Genomic DNA, 15,002 nt, shown 5'->3' with positions numbered 1-15,002 from the left:
AGAACCACAGCAAATTCCTCTTAAGTGCAAACTTAATTGGCAAATAAAGTGATTCTGATTCTGATTCTGATTCTCTGTCTGTACAGCCCCGTCCCTGTGTAGACTGATTCTTACTGTAAACTAACTGTGGACCCTTATTGTTCCCTTATCCTGGGTTAACTTATTATTAGATTATTAATTAGTGAACTGTGTGAACTGATCGATTGTGTGTCTGCCTCCTTTAATGCAGTTGTCCAGCAGTGCAAGACTGACCAGGGTTTTTCTACCATTTTTGGATTGTGAGTAACTAGCAGTTCAATGAATTTTATAGAAAATGTATACAAAGCAGCCTTCACAGTGTGTATAAAAAGCCATTTGTCTTGAAATCAGGGATGTGGGATCAGGTGTATGACACAAAGGAATGAATACATGAACTATGATGAATGTGTCCTCAGGTATGATTGTCGCAGTACACAAAACAATAAAAAGAAAGATATTGTATCAGATTGCCTGCTGTCCTTAAGTTAGGTTTTAAAACCGAGAAGGTATAAAAACATCTTTAAAAAAATAAATAGACCTACAGAATGTGTGTGTGTGTGTGTGTGTGTGTGTGTGTGTGTGTGTGTGTTTGATTCAAGCACAGCTGCTTTTTATTACTGGAACATTTCTTGGCATTAAGGCAAATATGAGCCATCAGGTAGCATGTTGCATTAATTAAGTAAGAATGCAAAGGCCCAGTGGTACAATATAATACATCTGCAGTGTATTATTCATTTTCAAGCTGTGGTAAGTATACAACCGGTGTATCCTGAAGCGCCACCTGGTGGTTGGTTAAAAACAAAATCACTGGAAATTATTTTATTTTGGTAAGATTTATCGATAGAATATAATTCATGAAGATAAGATTGTTAATTGTGTTCCAAAATCAGAATGAATTTAGCAGTTTGAAAATCTGGCTTATTTTTCTGCTGGATACAATTTATTAGTTTGTTTTTTTACACACACACACACACACACACACACACACTCTCTCTCTCTCTCTCTCTCTCTCTCTCACACACACACACACACACACACACACACACACACAGAGGGGAAACTGATACTTGATACACAATCAGACATTAGTGTATTGTCCTCTTGTCAATCACACACAGTTCCATGTATAATCTTCATGAATGTAGATGTAGGATGTTTCTTCTATAGGTTCCCAGGCGAAACAACATTCAGGTATAAATCAGCATCAAGCATCAAAGTTTAATGTGTCATAAAAAAAGGAACATTCCACCAAAAAATATGGTACAGTATGAACATAGAAATAAGAATCCTTTGACATACACTGCTTCATTTCTCAGCGCACAGTAAGCATAATAAACTGAATGAGCAAGACGTGACTCAGCTGAGCGTATGTGAGCAAACAGCAAAGTGAAGTGAGGAACACCTGCGTCTCTTTAAGCAACGGTTATGATGAAGCTTCAGAAGCGTCATCCAGCTCATTTTCTTCCTGCAGTAGGAGTTCAAAGCAAGTGAAATTTGAAGTTTGAAGTGTTGCCAGTTGTCTCTGACTCAGCTGTGACTCCTTCAGCCCTCATGTAACTCCAGACTGGATGAGCAGCCAAACATCTTCCAGACCAAAGTTGCCTTGAACCTCTACAGCTAAAGGTGCAATTCATATTTCGCTTTTAAAAACTTAACACGTACACGTTGTTGCATTGCAGTCATGTCTTGGTAAGGGTTCCCCTCTGGGTGGCGCTATAGTGCTGGGCAGTCTTTTTCTTTCCATCCTTGCAGTTTCATCAAGCAGGATAGAAGAAAATGAAATGCAGAATGCTGGCAATTTGAAAAGAATGAGGCCTCTTACTGTGAGTTGTCAATATGTCTCTCTCTCTCTCTCTCTCTCTCTCTCTCTCTCTCTCTCTCTCTCTCTCTCTCTCTCTCTCTCTCTCTCTCTCTCTCTCTCTCTCTCTCTCTCTCTCTCTCTCTCTCTCTCTCTGTGCGTGTGTTTGTGAGTGTGTCTTTAGTTTGGTGCACAGCCTCTGGTCCAGCCAGCGACTCCCATCTGTCTTTCTCTCTCTCTCTCTGTCTTTGTCAGTCTCCCTCTTCACTTGCAAAACTTCTCCAACTCTGCAAGAGACGGGCACGCTTAGCATGAGGAGGATGAATCTGTGCGACAGCTGACATTAATGTGTGTGACAGTGTGTGTGTGTGTGTGTGTGTGTGTTTGTGTGTTACCTTTATCAAGATCGATGACTTTAGAGTTCACACGGACCTTCTCTTTCATTAAGTTGTTCTTGTAGTCTAGTTTTCACAGGGGAAAGAGGCAATACATGTGAATTCAACACAAACCACTGTAAACATACACACACACACACACACACACACACACACACACACACACACACACACACACACAGACACACTTGTCACTCACCATATCTCCTTTCCTCTGGAGTGCACACTGTCAACTCTGTGACATCCATCTCAAACTCGTCCGAGCTGCTGTGACTTCTGCTGGACCTGTCGCTGCAAGAAAAAGGGATCCGAGTGAAGAAAGTGGTTGTGTGTGTGTGTGTGTGTGTGTGTGTGTGTCAGTGGCACTCACCTCATAGACGCCTGTGGATAAAACTCTGTAACACAAGGAAATCAGGTCATGGTAAGAGAGAGAGAGTAAGCGACAAATGAACATTCATGATAAAAAGAAAGACACTTATGGTCAGACTGAGGTACTGCAGCCGGACTCGCACCTCTGACTTTGCGTTTGCGTGTGACGAGGATGATGATGAGGATGATGAAGGCCAGGAGCAGGAAGGAGGTGAGGACGAAGCCCAGCGGCATCAGAAAGTGATGTCTCTGGTCGGGCAGGATGACGTTGATGATTCGCGGTGACTCGACCTTAGTAGTGTCTGAGTAACACACACACACACACAACCACAAACACACACACACACACACACATACACACACACACACACACACACACACAGATCACAACAGTCAGCGGTTTGCACAGTGTGAGCAAGAGCAGAGAGAGAATGACTCAGCAAGAGCAACAGAACCTAAACCAGATGCTGCAAACACACCAGACCGACATGCAGATGTCATAATAACACACATTTCATGAAGTTGTAACTAATAAAGCGGTGATATCTGGATTAAGAGCATTTCTTAGGGTGTCAAACTGTGAGAAATCTCAATTGGGAGGCATCTATGGTCTCTTTACTTCATCATGAACAAGAACATCTGTGGTTAAGAATGTTTGTCTTATGGTTCTTAAACCACAGCAATCCATCAACACAGATGTAAATGGAGGTCAGAGGTCAAACTGGTCCACTGTCCCTTTAAACCAGCTTGGTTTCAAAGACCGGAAGGAAACAGGGGCACCCAGAGGAGACGGGGGCGTGACGGGACTCAAACCCTGGACCTTCTGTGGTCCACTGCTTACAATCTATACATCCGAGCTCAGACCACATGAAGCCGAACGCGTCGTAACTTCACTTTGCTTCCTCCTCTAATGTGTTTTCCAGCAGTTTGTGTCCAGGGTGTGTTTGCCCTGACGGACTATATATCACTGTTAAAAGACTAAACATATGCTACACAGGCAGAGATTCTGTGCACATGTGTTTGCATGCCTAGGTCCGTGCCTGTGAGTGTGTGTGTGTGTGTACCCGTTGACATTCCCTCCTGTGTGTGCTGCCACGTATAAGCTCTAACACCTAGCAAACCATTACGGTGTTCTCATGTTGCCTTTTCACACGTGATGACAACCTGTGCTGCCTGTAAAAACACTTAACTTAGTACCAGGCCAATGAGCAATAACCAGCCAATCAGCATTAAGTGTGTGTGTGTGTGTGTGTGTGTGTGTGTGTGTGTGTGTGTGTGTGTGCGTTCTGCTGAGTGCTGCGTAAAGAAAGCCTGGTTCCATTTTGCTTTATTTGAAAAAAAAAACTAAAAAGTGCAAGTCAAGAAGCAGCTGCAGACCTCAGACTGGACGCGTCGGAGCCAGAATGAGATCCAGACTGAGAGTCGTGCTGTGATTTACTTTTCCTGGCAGACAAACACAGGCGAGGAGGGGAAGAGAGGAAGAGGAGTGAAGGAATGACAGAGCGGGGTGGAACTGAGGAGGAAGGCCAAGTGCGTGATGTGTCTTTCTCCACCAGTGAAGCTAATACACAGATTGACATCGGCGACCCCAAACACACTTACACACACACACACACACACACACACACACACACACACACACACACACTTTCATAAACAAGCCAAGCATCCGGCGCACAAACTCAGCTCCTTGTCCGCCAAACAACGCGTTTATCGAGACAACGATCCTGTGATCCTTTATTTACTTTCAAGCTCAACCCGCCACTGTGAACTATGGGAACACATGTGTGTGTGTTTAGACTGGCTGCCCCCGACCTAAACTTCACTGAAAAATAGCTGTAATAAGAACGAGGGCGGGGTGACCTACATCTCTTATTCCCCACTTCCATCAACCACCCCCCCACCTCTCTCTCTCTCTCTCTCTCTCCCGCTCCCCCCCCCCCCCCCCCTCAAATATATCAAAACACTCCCCTCCTCTTGTTTATCTCTATGTCCACCTCTCTGTCCGTCTCTCTCTCTCTCTCTCTCTCTCTCTCTCTCTCTCTCTCTCTCTCTCTCTCTCTCTCTCTCTGGCCAGCTGCTGGGCATATGAAGCACGGAAACTAAAAAGGATTATCTTTATTTCTAAGGAAACACATAAAAGAGCAATAAAGGGGGCGCAGGCATGCGTGATGAAATAAACAAACCACGTGGAGCGCGACGAGAGAGGATAAGGGATGAAACTGAAGAGAGGGAGAGACGGAGGGATGGGGGAAGACGAAGGCGGTGGAGAGAGAACTCTTCCTAAAACCTCCCGCGGGAGCCAAAGACAACAGGCCCGCAGACAGACGAGAGGGGAGGATGGCAAGGCAGAGCAGATAAGAAGATTGTGGAATGAGAAAATGTATAAACACCACCGCTTCTCATTTATGAGGGATGAAACCAGGATAAAAAAGCTTTTCGTTATTTTATAAAAGTCCCAAGATGCAACAGTGCTGTTTTACTTTGGCCGGAGGAGCGAAGGATTGAACTGCGTGGGCAAGAAACAGGACTACCAACTGTATCCACCAGATTCCACTGAAGTGAGATCAGGCCTGGCATGAGAGAGAGAGAGGGTGGGCGAGAAAGGGAGAGAGAGGGGGAGAGGGAGAGAGGGGAAGAGGGGGAGAGGGAGAGAGAGGGCGGGAGAGAGGAGAGAGTGAGGGGGGAGAGAGGGGGGGAGAGAGGGGGAAGAGAGATGGGGAGAGGAAGAGTGGGCGGGAGAGAGAGAGAGAGAGAGAGAGAGAGAGAGAGCGACGGAGAGAGAGAGAAAGAGAGAGAGAGGGAGAGAGAGAGAGAGGGGGAGAGAGACAGTGAGAAAGTGAGAGAGAGTGAGACAGAGCAAGAGAGTGAGCGAGAGAGTCAGAAAGGGGAGGGAGAGAGGGGAGGGAGAAAGAGAGAGAGACAGAGCGAGAGAGAGAAAGAGAGAGAGAGAGAGAGAGAGAGAGAGAGAGAGAGAGTGAGAGAGAGAGAGAGAGAGAGAGTGAGAGAGAGATGGCCACAAGCTTTTCTCATTTCTAAACCTCTATACCAATGATTTCCCCTACATTCCTATTTGAGCCATTAGCCGCCCTGCTTCAGTTACCTTCTCCAAACACACACACACACACACACACACACACACACACATACACACACACACACACACACAGAAAGACACACACACACACACACACACACACACACACTCATCAAATCGTCTCATTCTTTAAGAATTTTGAGGTTGGCAGCCTTCATGCCCGAATACCAATCCACTCTGTTCCCTTTCTTCTCCTGTTTCTCTCTTTCTTGAACTGAACGCGGTGAAGCAAAGCAGAGCGCAATACCAGAGAGGAAGAACCAGTAAGAGAAAACAGCCAAAGGGTGCTGCATGTGTGTGTGTGTGTGTGTGTGTGTGTCCAAAGGGTGTGATGCGCAAAAGACAAACGCTGACACCACGCAGACACACACACGCGCAAAGAAGCAATAAAAAGAGAGTTGTGAAGTAATTCCATACTAATGAAAGAGCTTTAGCTTCGAGGTGTGTGTGGACAGAGGTCACCTTAGAAGAAGGTGATAGGTGGAGATGGAGAGGTATGCCTGTGTGTGTGTATGTGTGTGCGTGTGTGTCTGGGGGGGATGTGTGTTAGTGGTCTGGCATCAGACAAGCTGGCGGTGCGAGAAAACTGAATCCTTCCACCAGAGTGGAGTTTCTCTCCTGCTCCTCTCATGTCTGCTTCTTCTTCTTCTCCTTGTTCTGAGGCGGTGCAGAGATCGAGCGGCCAAAGATGTTACACGACGACAGAGGGAATGAAATAACAGATGGTGTTTTGTTTCCCTCCTTAATTGTACACAAGATAGTTGAAACCCACTAAGTTACAAAACATCTCAGCAGCAGGAGAAATTGTGTGTGTGTGTGTGTGTGTGTGTGTGTGTGTTACCTTTGTCTTCACTGGGTAGTGCTTTAGCAGGCATGGTGGCCTCAACCACCACCGGTTTTTCCACAGTGACCTGGAACTCTCTTCTCTCATGTAGACCACAGTAATGGTGGTGGAGGTGGCAGGAGTACAGTCCTTGGTCTGTCGGCTGTGTGTTAAAGTCATAAAGTCAAACACGTGCACACACACAAACACACACACAACATGTGCCTTCAGACGTGGCCTTAAAGGCATAATCCCAGATCTGGAACCTGTGCTCGCCCCTCAACTCACTTCTTATTGTCTTTAAAATTGATACGACAACAACAACTCTTGGCTGTGTTGACAGATGACTGTATCACACACACACACATACACACACCTGCAGATTTGATATGGAGAGTGAGAAGTCTCCCTCTGAGAAAGCTTGAGCGCTGATGTTCATCTTCCTCTGCAGAAACACGGGGCCGTAGCTGCGCTGCTCCCCGGAGGCGTACAGGTCCACCAGCCTGTCAGCGCGGTCGTGCCGGATCCCTGGAGCCTGACGGTCCCAGTGAACTACCTGGAAGACACCAGACCAGGGACGGGGACGGGGATTAAATCACGGTTCCAGACAAACACACAAACACATGCTTACACACACACCTGCTGGTCCTCCTCCTCATTACTCCCATCTGTCCACACACTCCGACGGTTGATGCACGGCAGCACTATCGTGCTTCCCAGCAGCACCACATACACGGCTTTCTGTCCATCCCAGAAGCGCTGTTCTTTACGGCCTGAAACAACCACACACACAGAGACACACACATGTTCCTTTAAAGTTGCAGTGCGTGTGTGTATTGGTGTTCCGTGCTGGTTGCAGGTACGTGATGGTACATACGTGATTTGGTGACGTTGAGCTGAACTCTGATGGTCTCATAGAGGTGACAGTAGTGATGGTGGAGGTTGCAGGAGTACAGGCCTCTGTCATTCATCGTCACTTCTGTCATCCCAAGCAAAAACACAAATAAATAATACAATTCAAAGAACAGGATAGATGACCATTTTGTACTTCTTTAGATATAAATTCTGTATAAATTATACTTCACTTTGCTGCCGATCCTTTCTTTAAAAACAACAACAAACAACTGGCTTTGCTTATGCATCCATTGGAGACTTATCTGCAGAATACCTAAGTGTCAAATCATGCTGTTCACTATGTGCACACATGGATTTGGTGAAAACGTCAATAAAAAACCTGTAAATCTTGTCATTTCCTAAATTAAAGGCTTTGTGTTTTGAGTGGTGCTGCTTCCCACAACTTTTTGGCGGCCCCCTGATTACAGCTGTGTCGCTGTGAGGAAATTGTAAACAACAATAAAAGAAACCAAATGTGGACTGAGATTGATTTCGAGTAACTCTCTCCAACTGATTTTCATTTTGTACCGTATGAAGTGAAATGAATGTCTTTCTGTAAGGTAGGAAAAAAAAGGGGGGGGGGCAAGTGGTTTGTCTCTAAATCATGAAAAATAACTTGTAAACATATATATATAATGAGAGAGACATGTTAGAGAGCAGGAAATGACCTCTGATGACCAGCGAGAAGTTTCCGTCCGTGAAGGCTGATTGGCTGATGCTGATGCGTCCCTGGTTGTAGGAGTTGTAGATCCTCTGGTCCCCTGCTGAGAACATGTCCGTCACCCTCTCCATGGCAAAGTCTGGATAGGCCCGGTACAGGTCCCAGTGGACCACCCTCTGCCTGTCCCTCAGCTGGTCCCTGGTCCACACCATGCGACCGCTCACACACTGCAGTACCACCCTCGAGCCAATGGGGGCGCTCATGTTATAACCTGCCACCACCACGCTGCTGCTGCTGTCTGACTGACCTGAAACTGAACGACAGGAGAGATTAGGTTCACACACACACACACACACACACACAGACACACACACACACACACACACACACACGAACATACCTGCAGTGAGGAGGCAGGCCACAGGGACTGAAATAGAAACAGCAGAAAACCTGAATGAGTTAATCAGTTAAACAGACTCAGACGCAGAAACAAGGTCACCGCTTGTTTGCTTGAAGGATGTTTGGTTCCATGTGTTGCTATTACAACCTTTCATTTCACTTTATTACTTAAGTCATGACGATTAAAAGTCAGAGAGGTCAGTTTTTGATGGCACATCTACTGGGACAAACTGATTTCACTGCTACCATAAGTAAACAAACACACACAAAGTCAGAAACAAGAGTGGAAATTTAAATGTTGCCTAATGTCATTAATTTTCATAAATAAAGCATAGACTATGGCTTTGATATCAATTTATGAGTGTTTAATTAAATTAATACTTCTGAAGTCAATGTTCTCATCTCTACTTTTCAGCTGATTGTCAACAAAAAAAAGGAAAACACAACGCCAACATATTTAAGAACAAACTTTAATTTAACATCTTAAGTTTTCATAAATGCGGCACATATATGTTTGTTTGTTCTTTTTAGATGTTAATTTTAATACTTTCTCGTCAAAACTTTTATAAGCAACCACCCTTCAGTCTACTTACTGTGGATCAGCAAGAGAGCATGAAAGATATCCTCCCTCTCTGTCCTCATGGTGACAACTTCTGAGTAACGTTGTTGTTGTTGTTGTTCAGGTGAAAAGCCTTCAGTCCAAACTGCACGCTGGGAAAAAGATCCTGAAAATGTGAAAATAAACTCTCTTTATCCATCCGCTAACAAAAGCAGGACTCGGTCTGTTCTGGTTCAGATCCTCAGGCAGCACAGAACCAAAACAGGGACTTAAGCAGCTGTTCCCACCCGGAAAATGAAACTCGACACCGCCGGCTTCAGCATCTCCCCTCAAATTCTCTCACAGAACTCAGAATTTAACTTGTTACTGACTCACACACTGCAAGGAAGTGTGTGAGACGACCTTTCTTACACTTTACGAAGACAGATGAAAAGAAGAACCCACAGGACTGAGGAATCCGGTGTGGATCCAGATGTGTAAAGCTCTCCATAGGTGGGCTTCTTCTGCTTTATAGCTCTGAATGACTTCACGCAAAAAAGCAGTATGAATGTAATGTGAATTCTGTGTGAGAAAAAGAATCAGCGCCTCCTCCACAAAATTCTTGTCTCTTTTATCTTACGGAGGGAAACTTTCTTTGCTCTTTTGGGATATTTCTACATTGATTCCTCCCCAATTAACATGTTTGAGAAGATTTCTCTTGCTGTATTTGTTGTATATTTTGACTGTATTTGAGTATTGCTACTCTTAGTCAGCACTGTTTCCTCTCAGTGTCTATGTCCGCTGTCTTACCTCCTTTGCAGACTCTGCTCTGTGCTGCTGGGTTTTCAGCTCCATTGTCAGTTGCCTTGAACATTTCAACAGGGTTCATACACCAGAAGCCTGGATCCCTGGAGATTCAGTGGGCCTAAAGGCACCAAGGCCTCAAACATTTTGAACTCTTTTGGTGCTTTCTCTGGTCCACAACCAAAGCCATCGATGCTGAACTGAAACATCAAATTTAACCCATCAGTGTCCTCCCTAATATCATGATTGCCTATCTGTGTCAAGTTTGAGTTCTTACAGCCGAGCAGGATCAGTTAAATTGTTGAGTGTCTGTTTAGTTTTGGATGGAACAGTGAGTTTTGATGAGTGTGTTGCAAAATTGTTTTCATGTACAAAACGTTGCACCACTCTGCACTAATTTACAGGATTATGTTCCCAAAATAAAACATGAACCTCACTTGAAGCCTACTTTAATTCCTCCTTCCAATGAGAGCCAATGCACCCACAATAATGTTTTTTACTGCTCGTACACTGTATATTTGTTTTGATGGGCAGGTTTAATAATTAATAATGATACCACAGGTTTATCATTCATTCTAAGCAGAACACTTCAAATTTTACAATCCAGGGAAATTTATAAATGATTATAAATTAATGCACTATCTGGAAAATGGACCTAATCAATATGCTACCCCCCGACTTCTGAACTCCGCCTGTCAAAGCAACTTTATTTGGATAGCTTAATATCACATACAATGTCTCAAAGGGCTTTAAAGGCCTATAACATCATGGAAATTCCCGACCACACCCAAAAATCTCTAGGAAGACGAAGAAAAGCTCCAGAGAAAACCATAATGCATAAGGAAAAAGTAAGAAACGTATGCAGTTTTGCTTTACTTTGTCGGACAAATGCGGTGTACAAGAATTTCACTGCTCTCAATGTTGATAAAACGCTGCATCTTTAAAAATAGATAACAATGCAAATACAACAATATATTTATTTTAACTTGTTGCAGTCAATTTTGTAATTTAACAGTTTCTTGACTTTGGCTTTTCCTCTGTTTTGTCAGGTTGATCCTATAATACTTATCTTGGCCATGTACGACCCCCAGTGGCAGTTTGGCTGCACGGACGAGCATAAATTACATGAAGCTGGTGTATGTCGTAAATTGCGTCAATTCCTGTTCTGTTCTGTTTCTTGTATGAAAAAATATGCTTACCAACACAGCCGGCGGTGAGCCTATTTAAGGAAGTCAAATTATTGACTCAACGGCAGATTTAAAAACTCTTATTGGCCGGGATTATGCTTAAAAACATCTGGACATTGGAGACAACTGTAAAGACACGTCCACGTATAAACCTGATAAACACACAATGTCTTATCAAGATATAATACCCATACCAGGAGTCGAACCCGGGCCGCCTGCCGTTGAACAGGTATCCTAACCGCTAGATCATATGGGACTCTTTGAGAGTATAAAATTAGCAACATGATAAATGTATTCCTGATAGGTGTCATAGTTAGATTATTGGTTCTACAAAGATGGAAATCTTGTGTATTTAAATTGAAAAATAAGAAATAATAATTAAATTAAAAACCAAATCAGATTTTAAGATTATATGCTTATTTTAGTTTAACATTAATCCTATATTTTAAAACAATGTCTTGATATGGATTTTATCTCCTTTGTTTTCTATGTGATTATACGCAATTATTAAATTATTTACTTCCTTTTTTCAAATATGTTAGTATGACTTGTACTTGTACTGTATTATATATTTATGTTCATGTTAATCCACCTGAACGAACTGCATACTGTAGTCAGTCACTAAAACATCCTATGGTCAAGTTTCATTATCTACTAAATAGATAAGATCGCCAATAATATAATAACGATTTGAATATAATAACGATTAGGATATAATGTATTATGATAATCGCCGTACTTTTGTGTTATTGCTGTATGATTGAAACAGATTTATGTATTATTTTGCCTCTTTTTCCACACTGGGAACTGTTCTTTCTAACGTGTTTCGAGTCGGACCTTTTCAGGCGTTACACTCCATACGCTTCCCCTCAAACAAGCGAACTCATTCAAGATTCTGTTGCAGAAGGTAAACGAGGCTAAGAAGTGCGAATTAAAAGTGCGAACCTATGAATTTGTAATTAATTGGATGTGAACACATAACTGAAACTTTAATAGGAGACTTATCTGCGTCATTTGCAAGCAGTTGTTTAAAAGTCCGGCTGCGCAGTTTGCTAGCACGTTCCGCTAGTTAAGCTAGCTAATCACCCGGTATCACGGCGAAGTCGAAAGTAGATATTTTTAAAGACTCTATGTTTTCTTATTGTGTCTTCTAAACTGCTCTTCTCTTAACAGGTTCTGGATTTAACCTTCAAACATGTTTCTGACCAGATCGGAGTATGACAGGTAGGTGTTGTTTAGCTGCTCCACAAACTGCTTTGTCATTTATTCAGCGCGTGCAGACGGAATAAACCATGTAGCGTTCATACGAGGGGTGACGTCTTCGACAAACTTTCTATAAACGCTTTTATTTGGCTTTTAAGCTCCATTTGAAGCCTTTGTAATTTTATTGTACGGCCTTCAATTTTGGCAGCTCAAGTGTTAGCATTTAGCATCCGAGTTTACTTTCACTTTCTGTACGCGTTGTATTATTTTGCTTGATGATGATTGGTTATTGATGATGATTGGCATCTGTGTTCCAGAGGGGTGAACACATTCTCTCCTGAGGGACGATTGTTCCAGGTTGAATATGCCATAGAGGCTATTAAAGTGAGTATAAGTTGTTGCTTATCATCTTTGTTTTGATTTAATAAGTATGCTAAATGTCACATGAGGGACGTCTAGGATTTTTGTACAATGCAACTTAAACAAACCGTCACTGTGAAACTCTAATATGCACTCTGGTTTGATGTCGCTCTCCCAGTTGGGCTCCACAGCCATTGGCATCCAGACATCAGAGGGTGTGTGTCTGGCCGTGGAGAAGAGGATCACCTCTCCCCTGATGGAGCCCAACAGCATCGAGAAGATCGTGGAGATCGACACTCACATCGGTAAGTGGAAGCACAAACCGCATGTCTGTTATCAGTCCAGATCCTGATGTGCTGCTCCTCATAATCGGGTTCTGCCTGAAGAGGATTCTGCAATTCTATAGATTCAAGATTCAAAGCAAGGAACATAGATATGCGAAATGAAAGAAGAGTTCTGGGTGTAGGTGTCCATCTGAGGGGCTGGCTTCAATGTTTCTGTACATTAGAAAGGAGGAAGCGCTCTTAACTTTGGGACGTACTTATCTCCTAAATAGTATCCTAATCTTTGTTCTTTAATCCTCAAAGGCTGTGCCATGAGCGGGTTGATAGCTGATGCCAAGACTCTGATCGACAAGGCAAGAGTGGAAACACAAGTAAGTGTGTGCAAAGGATGAAATGATACACATGGTTCCTCAGCCTGGTGTTCCCGTTTAACTAAAGCTTGTGTGTGCTTGGTCAGAACCACTGGTTCACTTACAACGAGACGATGACGGTGGAGAGTGTGACCCAGGCTGTGTCCAACCTGGCACTGCAGTTTGGAGAGGAAGACGCAGACCCTGGAGCCATGGTCAGTCACTCAGCTCGGCGCCATGTTGTTCCCTGTGTGCGTTATACAAACATACATGAACGGCTGTAACCTGTGTTGTGACTCTTGGTCTGCTCTGTTTGCTCTGTGCTGTCAAGAGTCGACCCTTCGGCGTGGCGCTGCTATTCGGGGGAGTGGATGAGAAAGGACCCCTGCTGTACGTACTGACCCCTTGCTTGTGCATGTTTGCAGCACATTAATGTTTGATTCTGAGCCTACCGCGATTCCACTCTGTGCTTTGTTTTGAATCCAGGTATCACATGGATCCATCGGGAACATTTGTGCAGTGTGACGCTCGGGCCATCGGCTCAGCGTCCGAGGGAGCCCAGAGCTCCCTGCAGGAGGTCTACCACAAGGTGTGTTTGTTTAGCAGAAACATAAGATGAGCGCTGCTATTGTATCAAAGTAGAACACAACAATACACACCAAAATTTGTAGAAATGCAGAGGTGGATTTTCATTTGAAATTAGCATATTTTCCAAGTACTAAACTTCGTCCAAAATTGACGGACGGAGATCTAACTTTACTGTTTTCTCTTGTTCCCTGGGTATCTGACAGTCCATGACATTAAAAGATGCCATCAAGTCGTCTCTCACCATTCTGAAGCAGGTGATGGAGGAGAAGCTAAATTCCACCAACATTGAGGTTTGTCATTTATGTCCCTTTCTCTCTGCTTGTTATTCCTCTTTTTAAAGCACGTACTGTAGTCGCGGTGTGTTCATGTTCACCATAGTCTGCTGGAGTTTTCTGGTTTACGGGCCTTTTCTCATCTTCTCTCTGCTCTCCAGCTGGCGACGATAGAGCCCGGGAAAACCTTCCACATGTATTCCAAAGAGGAGCTGGAAGACGTCATCAAGGACATCTAAAGACGTATAGTCCTGGCAGTCTTGGTCGAAGTTCTAGACGGGGACGGAGGAGGATGTGGACGTCCATTTGGACCGAATGTTTCAACACAACCACCACTTTCATCAGAACATTCTCCTTCCTGCTGCGTTCAATAGTTTTTGGATTTCTTGAGTTTTCTCTTCGTAATGTGCATCCAGTTGATCGGCGCTTATTGAATAATGGCAGGAAAAAACGGGGGGTGGGGTACTTTTTGTTACGAATCAGTACAGAAATTAAACTGTTGTATTCACAGAAAAGGATCTGACTCTTCTTGTGTCGTTAATATTCACATCTACCCTTCATCCTATGTTGATTGGGACAACATGTCTCAGTTAAATAAAGTGCTGTAAATACAGTTACATTTTCACATTCGACCTGGTTAGAACATCTTCTCATCAGGACACAAACACACATCTTGGAGACCGAAAGTGTCCACCCTTCATAATATATCAGAAACAAAGCTGCTTATAGTATTTATAATGCAAATCACTGCTGTTTGACTCTTCCAGTGGTAACTCAACAGTTTCTATTGGATTTGAAATGCATTTTGGTAATGAATGTAATTAGTATGAAGTGAAGATTAGAATGAACAAGAATCTCAGAGCTTTCACATTCTTTCTAACGCCATGTAGTCCATGTGTTTAAAAGATTTATCACCTAATGTAGTTGAACCATTTATCTTGATCAAAGGTGTCATTATAGTA

At 43.5% G+C, this 15,002-nt stretch overlaps 2 protein-coding genes across 2 annotated transcripts; one reads left to right on the top strand and one right to left on the bottom strand.

Annotated features, from left to right (window-relative positions):
- Nucleotides 1-1,216: 1,216 nt before the first annotated feature.
- LOC143005199 (matrix remodeling-associated protein 8-like) lies at nucleotides 1,217-9,327 on the bottom strand. Its single transcript, XM_076156439.1, has 12 exons — nucleotides 9,048-9,327; nucleotides 8,456-8,482; nucleotides 8,063-8,368; nucleotides 7,378-7,479; nucleotides 7,140-7,273; nucleotides 6,877-7,056; nucleotides 6,519-6,663; nucleotides 2,724-2,882; nucleotides 2,582-2,606; nucleotides 2,411-2,502; nucleotides 2,212-2,277; nucleotides 1,217-2,103 (listed from the first exon to the last, which is right to left on the bottom strand). Exons 1-12 carry the CDS (start codon nucleotides 9,094-9,096, stop codon nucleotides 2,081-2,083), a joined length of 1,308 nt encoding a protein of 435 aa, XP_076012554.1. The 5' UTR covers nucleotides 9,097-9,327; the 3' UTR covers nucleotides 1,217-2,080.
- A 2,476-nt stretch (nucleotides 9,328-11,803) lies between these two features.
- Nucleotides 11,804-14,556, top strand: psma5 (proteasome 20S subunit alpha 5). The gene is made up of 10 exons (XM_076157002.1): nucleotides 11,804-11,890; nucleotides 12,157-12,207; nucleotides 12,504-12,570; nucleotides 12,725-12,851; nucleotides 13,134-13,201; nucleotides 13,288-13,395; nucleotides 13,512-13,570; nucleotides 13,667-13,769; nucleotides 13,972-14,058; nucleotides 14,202-14,556. Exons 2-10 carry the CDS (start codon nucleotides 12,179-12,181, stop codon nucleotides 14,277-14,279), a joined length of 726 nt encoding a protein of 241 aa, XP_076013117.1. The 5' UTR covers nucleotides 11,804-11,890; nucleotides 12,157-12,178; the 3' UTR covers nucleotides 14,280-14,556.
- Nucleotides 14,557-15,002: the final 446 nt, after the last annotated feature.

This window comes from Genypterus blacodes, unplaced genomic scaffold, assembly GCF_046128005.1.
Source record: "Genypterus blacodes isolate CSIRO-AG114 ecotype Tasmania unplaced genomic scaffold, CSIRO-AGI_Gbla_v1 ptg000070l_1, whole genome shotgun sequence".
Lineage (NCBI taxonomy): Eukaryota > Metazoa > Chordata > Actinopteri > Ophidiiformes > Ophidiidae > Genypterus > Genypterus blacodes.
The sequence above is the reverse complement of the archived record's forward strand: the minus strand, read 5'-3'. Positions and strand labels throughout refer to the sequence as shown.

Coding starts and splice junctions, on each gene's coding strand:
- LOC143005199 (XM_076156439.1), bottom strand. CDS start 9,096: ATGAGGACAGAGAGGGAGGATATCTTTCATGCTCTCTTGCTGATCCAC. Junction 2,883..6,518: donor ACTACCCAGTGAAGACAAAG/GTAACACACACA, acceptor TGTGTTACTCAG/ACACTACTAAGGTCGAGTCA. Junction 2,278..2,410: donor TCCAGAGGAAAGGAGATATG/GTGAGTGACAAG, acceptor TGTGAAAACTAG/ACTACAAGAACAACTTAATG.
- psma5 (XM_076157002.1), top strand. CDS start 12,179: ATGTTTCTGACCAGATCGGAGTATGACAG. Junction 12,571..12,724: donor ATGCCATAGAGGCTATTAAA/GTGAGTATAAGT, acceptor TCGCTCTCCCAG/TTGGGCTCCACAGCCATTGG. Junction 12,852..13,133: donor GGAGATCGACACTCACATCG/GTAAGTGGAAGC, acceptor TAATCCTCAAAG/GCTGTGCCATGAGCGGGTTG.